Source organism: Sycon ciliatum, chromosome 10 (assembly GCF_964019385.1).
Source record: "Sycon ciliatum chromosome 10, ocSycCili1.1, whole genome shotgun sequence".
Taxonomy (NCBI): Eukaryota; Metazoa; Porifera; class Calcarea; order Leucosolenida; family Sycettidae; genus Sycon; species Sycon ciliatum.
This window is the reverse complement of record NC_088652.1, coordinates 10,494,309-10,505,111: the sequence shown is the minus strand read 5'-3', so window position 1 is coordinate 10,505,111 and position 10,803 is coordinate 10,494,309. Positions and strand designations below refer to the sequence as shown.

Below are 10,803 nucleotides of genomic sequence, written 5' to 3'. Positions count from 1 at the left end.
CCTTGAGAACAATTCTCAGCTTGACTGACTTTTACCCGAACGAACGTGAAAGAAACCCCATGACATCCACATCGTCGGATGGATGGGTGCAGCAAGGTGGTATGTTCGCGAGGTCCGTGTCAAAAAAATCTCCGAAAGACTTTACAATGGAGCCACTCAGTTGAGAACATTCGAAAAAATTAATAAGTACTTTTCGGAAAATTCGACAAAAAAACCAGCAAGAAATGGTCTTGACCAAATCTATTTTCCGGCACTGTGGTCACCCTCGATCCTGTTCTGTTCCATGGCATGTTAGTAATAGTTATGCCAAAATCAATGGTCCTACTGGTTGTTTGGCACGTTTCGCTATTATAATCAAGTTATTCCAACAAGAATGGATGAAACACTCTCGAAATTTGAGAAAAATCGCAGAATAAGGAGGCGCGATTCTCTGTATCATGGTTGAAATCGCGGCCACTGGACTGAAACCCACCTGTTGCGGTCACGACGAGTAGACCCCTCTGAACTCGTCTTTTTTTTTACCACACACTCCTGCCACTATGCTGGCCCTCAGGACATGATTTACAAGAGTATGTTTCGTGTGGTCTGGACGGGACTCTAACCCAGCTCCCCCTCGCGTTGCAGTATCACGGCTTGCTTACGGTCACTAGTGTTTCGGGGAATTCACCCCTCATCAGTTGACCTTGAGTAGGCTGAGGAAGATTGTGCCTGAAGACCACCACTAATTATAGTGCTCTCCACACCAAACCATCACCAGGGATACAAACTCACACTTACAGAGATGCTCCGTATCCAGCGCGACAAACACCTCGTGAACACCAGATAGCAGCATGAGTCAGTGTCCATAAGTCATAGAGGTGCTGAACAAACGCTGAGGACCGTTGGCCGTTCACAATGGTATTGCCTCCAAACCACCTAATCAACTCAATCAGCGACACTGCCTCACGCTGCGAGGGGATACCAGGTTCAAGTCCTGCTCGGAAGCTGAAGGATTTTTCCAGCCGTGCTGCGACCCACAGTTAATTGGGAACTCGTGGCCTGGCACGAGGGAATCATGGATGCAGCGAATGGGATGTTAGGTCTTTGACCAATTTGTGGTTAATTGGGAACTCGTGGCCTGGCACGAGGAAATCATGGATGCAGCGAATGGGATGTTAGGTCTTTGACCAATTTGTGGCGGGTCTGACTCTTCACCTCCCACCGCTTAGCAGCTGCATCTGCGCCTTGATCCTAGACCCTAGAGGGTGGTGGCGCTCCTTGGGATGCGAAAAACTCAGCCTCCAGCCGAGCCACACGCGAACCGTGATTATTACTTCCAATTAGCCTAATGCTGTCTGGAACCCTTGTTCATTGCCAATCTTCGTCAGCCATCGTGCTTGGTGTGTGTATGTGCATGTGGGTGAGTGCGAGGGGGGGGGCGTGATAGCCAGAAGCAGTCCATGGTTATCAGGTACATGTATGTATGTATGTATGTAACAACTTCAAATAGATAATATTATATAATAGAAACCCTGAAACCAACAAAGGTGGAAGGTACAACATTACACCTAACGTTACGAGCAGCCGAGCCCGTTGGCAACAAACCCAACACTATCTGGCATAAGTGTACCCACCAACCGAACTAGCCGGCTCACGCACACACGCACACACACACACGCGCGCGCGCGCGCGTCCGCGCGCGCACACACACACCATTTCTCTCGCCTCCCATCTCCCTTTGGGAGTAAGGACATGATCCGCATACGTACTTGTTCAGCCTTTGCCCGTAACACGCCAAGCCTGATGTACATCGTGACCAGCCCAAACGTAAGTCTTGTAGCATAACTCAGTCGAGATTTACGCAGGTCAATAGGGCTTGAAAGTGCTACGGCACAGCACAGCAACAATTTCAAAAAGTCAAAAAACTGGATCCACATGGATCCAGTTTTTGTATTTTTCAAGTGGTCTTACTCACAGCACGGCGATATAGCCAGTGAAATTGACTGATTTGGCTAATGGGGGTGGGGTGACAACTGGTGGCGAAGTAAAAGTCCCACCTGCATACGACATGAGTGGGTTGCTATGTACCCACATACTGAGGCAATAGCAAAGTCACACCTTAGTGGATCCAAAATAGAAATCTGATGTCATCTTGCTACTCCCTGGCCGTTTTTGACGTCGTCCCTTTCAGGCCCTATAGAAGAAGGCTACTACTAGTGACTAGTGTCCTGTATGGTGTCATGGATATGGAAATCCAATCGGAGGCCAAGCGGCCCAAGCGCGCTGGCCATGCATATGCAGCTTCCGTACGATCAACAATGAACAAGTGCACCATGCATGCAACGTTCTGTGCGCACTGAGGGCACTGGCCCCTGTCATTTAGGCTGATTTCCATGTCCACGGCAGAAGTTCAGAGATCAATGAGCGATCACATCTTTGCATCATCTGCGCTCTCCCGACTAGACCCAACAAGGTCGAAACAGTTAACTGTCTGGAGATTGAGTCTTTGCACCAATAGAGATATGATTGACGTATCGTCTTCGGATGATGCGGCTACGAAAGCATCCGCTCTATGAATATTCATAGAGCGGATGCTATAATATTCATAGAGCGGATGCTTTCGTAGCCGCATCATCCGAAGACGATACGTCAATCAAATCTCTATTGGTGCAAAGACTCAATCTCCAGACAGTTAACTGTTTCGACCTTGTTGGGTCTAGTCGGGACAGCGCAGAGGGACTGGCGGAACCGAGCGCAATGAAGTTTATAGAACAACAAAATAGTTTAATGATGCAAATATGTGATCATTCCAATTGATCACTTTGGTCTCTACTAGCAGACGTGTTCCATTGACCTACGCTAATCGCTACTGAGTTATACAAGGAGTTGCCTTTGGGGCTTTGGGCTGGTTATGAAGTCCATCGGGTCTAGCCCTTTTCCCAAAGGTGCTCTTTTAATTCGCACTTAGTGCTTTTCGTATACTATACCAACACTGTCACAGTGTAAGTGAATGGAGCGATCGAACGCTGAAGGCCATGACAAGGCTCTCACGTGACTGTGTCATGAACACGGCTAAAACTAAAGGCACTGGCATCTTTGGCAATCATTATCTGACAGACAAATGAAGTGCACGAATAAAAATAGCATCCACCCACACCCATAAGTCCTAACATAAAGACACTAGCTGGAAACGTGCACAACACTTGAACATTCATTTGAAGTAAATCCTCAGTGCCAGTGCCCGGTGCCAGTGGCACGGGAGCATGCCAACGCAAAAGGCAAACCATCAAAGGCGCACTTTTCAGTCATTTCTCCTACTGTGCTGGCAAGCAAGCGGTCAAAAGGCATGTGCAGCCGTTCATGTATAAATACGTGTGTGTGTATATAATACTATATGTGTGTGTATGTGTGTGTGTGTGTGTGTGTGTGTGTGTGTGTGTGTGTTTGTGTGTGTGTGACCGTCGCATTGATGCTGTCTGGACCGTTATCTGCAACAATAACACAATTTGTTATTTTGAGGTTTTGCTAAACCCCAGTGATCCCAGGTTGGCAGCGAGTTCGAAGCTGTTATCATTCCACTCGACTCGACACTGAACTACCTACAATTCGCCTTGTATGAACCCAACGGACGGCGCCAATGAGGAACCTTGTCGCCAATTCAATGCCACTGCAATCTCTAAATCGAGCGGCGGATTATGTCATCTAACTTTGTTACAATACTACAGGTTTTCTCCGGGACTACAATTCTGGCCAGAGAAATCCAACTCCATGAATAAAGTACATATTCTACATACATGTATAGTGTCGCGCTGAAGTGTGCAGAGTGGTATGTGTGGTGCTAGGGCCGAGTAGCCTCCCTGCGTTATTACATTCATGAGGTCGGATTTCTTCGGTCAGGACTGCACTGGGTGGATTATTCACTGACACATACATGTACATATTGTCATAATATGTACGTGTATGTGTCAGTGTATGTCTATCTACATCAGTGTCACCTAGAACTGGTCAAAAACTAATGTGAAGAAATGGTAGGAGTTCAATATGGGTGAAAGACCTTTTACTATAAAAGTATCTCCTCTGGCCTCCATTTCTCAGATTTCCCTAGAAGCCAGATTAGCAATTATTTGCCGTTCTCTTCAAACGAGTCCATTTTTTTCTCGTCAGGCAGAAGTTGTAGTTCGAGCTCTGATCCCGGTCAATGCAAGCTGCCACACAGGGACTGCTGATCAATCTCTCGCCTCACAGAATGCCGCCTCCATGTTTCATGCTGGCCGCCATCATGTTGCTAGTGGTAACGGCTGTTCCTGCGCTTGGGAACCCGGTTTCCGTTCCAGCCATGCCAGACAATCAAGTGCCGCTTGGTAAGTAAAGTTAGTTGTTTTCTCTGTGTGGCGTGTGCCCCTTGACCTGCGGGCGAGTGTATCATGTTGTGATTTTTAAAGCCTTGCTTCACGTGAAGTATTCAGGTTGTTATGTTGTAGTGATCTTTAAAGGCCTGCTTCACGTGAAGTATTCAGGTTGTTATGTAGTGATCTTTAAAGTCCTGCTTCACTTGAAGGCATCAGTTTGTTATGTTGCCTGAAGATTGATTCAAGACATTCCGAGTAGCAATAGATATGTTTCCTTCGTGTGGATTCAACCGCTTCCGTTGTGATGGATTTTACATTTTTACCGGTATTTTATATTTACGGGTAATTTACATTTTTACTACTCCCTGTTCAAAACCGCAAATTTCCTGGCGTTGAAAGGTTGTAGTAAACTGGTACAATGTACATGTAGCTTAATTGACGACTATATGCCTACAAGTAGATTAATGCAACAATTTTTAAATTGAAATTGTCTCCACCCTTGTGATGTTACTTGACCCTATGTTTCATTGGCTCTGGTTGCTTGTAATTCATTTGGAGAGAATGCCGGAAAATTGGTTCATGAATTCCAGAGTCTTTATAGATAATGATGGTGAAGAATAGCTTGAGATTTGTAGTTTTTCTTTCCTAAAGAAAAAGATTTTGTATTATTCATGAGATGATAGAATGTATTTTTGGATTGTATTAATTTTTGTTTTGTTATCATGCAGTCACAGCAAGGCCAAGTTGTATGGTTCGTTGGATTACCCAGTCCGGTGTGGAGCAGGAGATGGCGGAGAAGTACGAGGGCATCTTCAAGAGCATTGGCATGAGCGAAACCAAGCTGGTTGAGCTGGACACGGATGTGCTGGCGTTCCTGATGGGAATGACCGACGCTCACGCCACTATGCTCAAGTCCTGCCTTGGTATGTACATGTCAAGTATAAGGCGATGATGCCTGTTGGGAATCCCCTAGTAAAATAAGAATAAAAATAAATAAATAAATAAATAACGTATACTCAGTAGTTGTTGCCTTTCTACACTTGAGCATCCATAATTATAATCTAGGACGACTTGCGCTTCAGTATCGCGAAACAAGTCATTATGTTTACTCTTGGAAACATAGGCCAATTGACGTTAACAAAGACTGCCTGACAAACCATTCAATCTGCTTCATACCCAATGCTGTAGACAGCAAGCTATTTCGGTCATAGGCGTGATCGGTACAGCTACAAGCTCTAAAAGTAAGCCTAGCTACAGGCCTTGCATGGTGCAAAACGGGCACCATAGACACTTTGAAAGATAGCGCTTCGCTCTAGCGCCAGAGTAGCACTCCAGCTTCGAAAGGTAGCGAACGATGCATAACGCTTCAGCACTAAAGCAGCCTACCGAGAGTGCTCCACGAGACGAATGTCGAGGAGCCTAATAGTAACACCCAATGCTGTAGACAGCAAGCTGTGTTGTCCCAATGTCCAGTCTGCTTCATAATAATTATTGTTTTGGAAACATACATTCCACACTTCATACCCTAGTACCATAGGTGCAAAGTCACTTTGCTGAGCCATCAAAGTGTTTTTATCACATTTTTCTCCCTGTTTATGATACCTTGTTCTGCACAACAGACGGTACGAATCCGTTATGTGCTGGTGCGTTCGACCCGTGCAACACTGAGGGAGAGTGTGCGTTCAACACTGACAGTCGTTCATACATGTGTCAATGCCAGCCAGGCAGAACGGGACACTATTGCGAGGATGGTGAGTGAAAACAGCACCTGGTCAGGCTGGTTCACTTCTCCACTGATAATAAATAAATGCACCTTCGCATCCAAATCAGCCGTGTTCAGACGTGACCCGCACTACTCTCTACTACAGGTACTTGTGTTCGTACTGGTATTTACTTCACATCGATATCAAATGCATGGGCACTTTGGGTTTTAGATAATTTCCGAGCCTGCCGTCGGAGGGATTCTAAGCGGAACGAATATTACGCTGTGATACTCAAGCCAACATTAGTCCTAGAAAGCGCCCAACCCTGCCATAGTCTAGACACCTTTGCCCAACCCTGCCATAGTCTAGACCGGGCTTTGGATGTGATCTTCTGCGCTGTGCTTCACGTGTATGATTTCTACACACAGAAATTGATGAGTGCGGCAGCGAGCCCTGTCAGAATGGTGGACGCTGTGTGGACGCATTCAACTCATTCAGTTGCAACTGTTCAGTTGGCTACGAGGGAGATCTGTGCCAGACACGTAAGTATCGTTTGGCTATCCTGTGAGCCCAATTCCACATCGCAGAACCCTCACCTTTCCTTAGCGTTTCACGGTTGTACTAGGGACGAATGCTAGGAACACCATTGATTTGCTGTTATTAATTAAAGAGTCTCACCGGTTAAGTCCAAACAGACTTCGATCTGACGTGCGTGCTTGTGTTATGACGGCACAAGTCCAAGTGCTTATGCCGCTCTAAACCACTATATGTTACATTGATGCATGCATAGCTTAAACCACGCATTCACGTAACCTCGCACAGCATGTTAAGTAAAAATTCATGTTTGGAAGTAGACGAATAGGTGATGTGGATTCAGCAATTTAAGGATCGCAATGAATGTTATAAGTGCTGCAGTCTTTGCCACACAACATCGAAATCTCACAAGGTTAGATCAGAATCTTTTCTTGCCACCTTCATCGGTGGACATTCGTTTGGATTATTATAGTTTTGTTTCATGTTTGCATCGAATTTCACCCTAACAATCATCCTGCATGAGACCATGTCCAGTTTGTGTTCTCGGCCTCAATCAGGTTCAGGAGGTTTTATTCCGATCGAGATTGTGCCTTTCCTATTACGAGGTCCTGGTCTTATTATGAAGGCATGTCTTTATTTAATATGATGTCATGTTCTTTAATATGATGATGTAATGTTCTTATTATAATTTCATGTGCAGGCTGGCTCACACTTTCACGATATGATCCAATCCCAGAAACATTGATGCAGTTATCGTACGCTCTCCAGTCTCTGAATGCCAGCCTGGAGAAGGAAAAGGCCAAACAAGAAATACAGTTGTTCAAACTGCAGGTAATTAATAAAAAATAATTTAAAATATTCAGGCAAACATATTTTTTCTTCAGACGTTTTCCCTTTTCCATTCCCTCAACCTGCGAGCATACTTTCAATAAAATTTTAACTCTGCGTCCATTTCACCACCACCACCTGAGCGCAACAATAACTACATATTGTGTGTTTCGTTTGTTTTGTATGCGCTCTCGCTTGCTTTCGTTATAAAAGGCCAGGTTCGCCCCTTGTAAATTGTTCTGACGATGGGTGACTGGCATGACACGTCAATAATATTTCGACATCAATAATAAACAGCCAGTGTATGCCGGAGTATGTGGTGTGGTGTGTGTGTAGAAAAAAATGGAAAAATGAAAAATAGGGATTCACTGGCCAGAAAAAGTCACTTCAAACAGCTGTGTGGTGGATACCAGGCTAAAAATAGTGGCGGTCAATTCATCAGCCTTGCAAGCTGTTGAATGGTGTAATCCCAGCACAAGTTGCTATGTCTAACATAGCTGTTCGCTATCATCGCTTCCGCGATGGGCATGTCTGAGGTCTGAGGTGTGTGTGTGTGTGTGTGTGTGTGTGTGTGTGTGTGTGTGTGTGTGTGTGTGTGTGTGTGTGTGTGTGTGTTATCGTACGCTCTCCAGTCTCTGAACGCCAGCTTGGAGGAGGAAAAAGCCAAAGGGAAAAGCCAAGAAATCAAGTTGTTGAAACTGCAGGTAAGCTTACTTTCAATGAAATTAATACTCAAGCTCAACAGATGAGGGGTGAATTCCCCGAAACACTGTGTATTGAGCAGAGAGTAGTGCTTTTTTGCAGGTTTGCCGAGTGGAATTCTCGATGGACCTCTCGTGTGCTCTGGATAGCGGTCGCGAGCCAGTCAAGTGAGAATTCAAATCCGCAAGAAAACCGCCAGCTCAAACAAAAGGAGCAACACACAATTCCCCAAATTAATACCATTGACAAAGATCTGTTTTACTTCGAAGTACATGTATTTTGGATTGCACCTTGTATCTTCCATTGGAACTGGTCTGTGTGTGTGTGTGTGTGTGTGTACGTTTGTACGTGTGTGTTTATGTTTGTGTTATCGTGCGCTCTCCAGTCTCTGAACGCCAGCCTGGAGGAGGAAAAAGCTAAAGTTAAAAGCCAAGGAATCCAGTTGTTGAAACTGAAGGTAAACTTACTTTTAGCACCATATCCCTCACACACTCATACTCAGCCCAAGGCAACAATGAATTGTTTTGGAGATAGTATGCTGCTTCGAGTAACTGGTCTTGTAATGCAAAAGCTCGAAGAGCTGGAAAGCAATGCCAGGCCACTGGCAGCAACTGGCTCGCGAGGAGCGGCAAAAACCCCACATTGTGCCACAATGGGGTTGCAAGGCAAAGCCAATGCAGTTGGCAACAACTGGCTCATGAAGAGCCGCAACTAGCGAAGCAAATGACCTGTTCGGAGCGATAGAGCTAAATGTTCCCTAGTACCTTTAGCAAGATGATAAGATGGGACGGGTGGAAGGTGAAAATGTGATGCTGGCATAAGCTTAAAGTCACCACTGATTAGACTTTGAAGTGAAGCCAACAGCAAGAAAGAAAGAGAAAATTCAAAAGAAGCAGTTGTGTGACGTCATGCTAAGCGTGCCCAAATCTATGCGCCGGCAGTGTGAGTGCAGTGCGCAAAGCACTGATGCAGCGGTGCGTGGCAGATGCCAACATGGCAGTGTGATCGGTGGATGCTAACACACACACACACTGACTACATTTCTGCGACATCAAAAAAATAAAAACCCTTGCCAAGAATCTGTTGCATTCCTACTAGGTACATGAATCTTGGTATGTATCGTGTATCTTCCATTGGAACTTGTGTATGTTTGTGTGTGTGTGTGTGTGTGTGTGTGTGTCCGCTATGTCTGTACATTGTATACATAATGTGTGTCTGTGTTAGGAACCGGCGGATTCTGCTCGAAAACCAGTAAAATTGGCAAAACCATACAAACCTTATGGCGGGCAATTCCTCGAATTCTGCTCCATTTCTTTATCCACATACCAAACATGCATGAAACTTACCAGACAAAGTACCGAATTCTGCCAATTTCCTGCCGGCAGAATCCGCTGGACCCTAGTCTGTGTGTGTGTGTTTGTGTGTGTGTGTGTGTGTGTGTGTGTGTGTGTGTTTGGGTGGGTGTGTGGGTGTGTTTGAATCTTGTGAAATGAAAACGACCCATCTAGCAACCTCCCGCTCGGGAATGCTTTCGAAAGCAGCTGGTGGGATAATTATATTACCGGCTAGTGACTGCTATCAAGAGTACATAACTCCCCCAGGTGGTTATGTACTCTTGCTGCTATCCATAGAGTTGTGTTCCACGTCACTGGTGCGTGTACGCGTACAGGCTATAGGCTATTACTTGGTGGACTGTGTTTGAGTGCCTCTATTATGACTGTACTCATTTCTGTTTCCATAATAGGAGCAACAGAAATGTAACCCTTCTGAGCTGGGATTCGTCTACTCGACAGATCGCACACAATTCTTTGGCGCCCGTCAGGTTGCTAGGGCAACCATCAAGAAGAAGCAATCGTCAACTGTACTTCACATCGCCTACACTACCAATATTCGCACATACGGAAAAAGTCAAACACAAGCTCGATGGTATGCCCTTATTGATGGACGAGAATGCAGCAGTCCAAACAAAGTGGACATGGTGCAAAACCGTAACAATAATGCACCGGTGACTTACAGTCCAGCTCATCTGGAGGGTATATGCAGAAGAATCGGTTCTGGAAACATCGCAGCTGGATACCATACTATAACTATCGACGCTGGACCACGTTATCAACATTTCGATGCATTAACTGGCTACGATTCTACATCCACACTGCAAGTTCGTGAAATTTGTGCCTAGTATGATATGCTACCGATGAATCAACCTCCTTTATATATCATGTGGATATTGTTTGGAATACATTCGACTCCTAGGCTATGCTCAAATAATCGTTTCAATGTTTTCTATTGGTACAATACATTGTACAGCGTACACACATTTCTGGCACCTTTTTTTTCCGCGCTCTTCCTATCACTTTCCTACAGCACCGCATTGCATATCTACTCAATCCACTGTTTGGTCGCATTAGTTCTTCCGTTGTCACCCTGATGATTAGGCTCCGGTGGATTATGCTCGCGAAATCAAGGAATTATGCTTTCATGGATTCTCGCATTATGCTCGTAAAATCCTCATATTATGCTTTGGCACCCGGGGATATGTATAGAATAAACACCGATGTCGTAGTGTTTTTATTATTATTATTATTATTCAGTTTCCTCTGAGACAAAAATGCGATAATACTCATAAAAAGGACACACTTCAGGCTAATGAGCCTGAAGTGTGTCCTTTTTATGAGTATTATTATTATTATTATTATTATTATTACACA

General features: G+C 44.9%; 1 protein-coding gene across 2 annotated transcripts; it reads left to right on the top strand.

The window, feature by feature from the left end:
* Positions 1-4,056: 4,056 nt before the first annotated feature.
* LOC135825598 (uncharacterized) lies at positions 4,057-10,408 on the top strand. 2 transcript variants are annotated; one of them, XM_065338204.1, is made up of 8 exons: positions 4,057-4,340; positions 5,057-5,251; positions 5,948-6,079; positions 6,460-6,573; positions 7,266-7,396; positions 8,026-8,097; positions 8,481-8,552; positions 9,840-10,408. In XM_065338204.1, the coding sequence occupies exons 1-8, from the start codon at positions 4,178-4,180 to the stop codon at positions 10,272-10,274; spliced, it is 1,314 nt and encodes a 437-aa protein (XP_065194276.1). In that variant the 5' UTR covers positions 4,057-4,177; the 3' UTR covers positions 10,275-10,408. The 2 variants fall into 2 exon arrangements, with proteins under 2 accessions (XP_065194276.1, XP_065194277.1); XM_065338205.1 differs by lacking the exon at positions 8,026-8,097.
* The last annotated feature ends 395 nt before the right edge of the window (positions 10,409-10,803 follow it).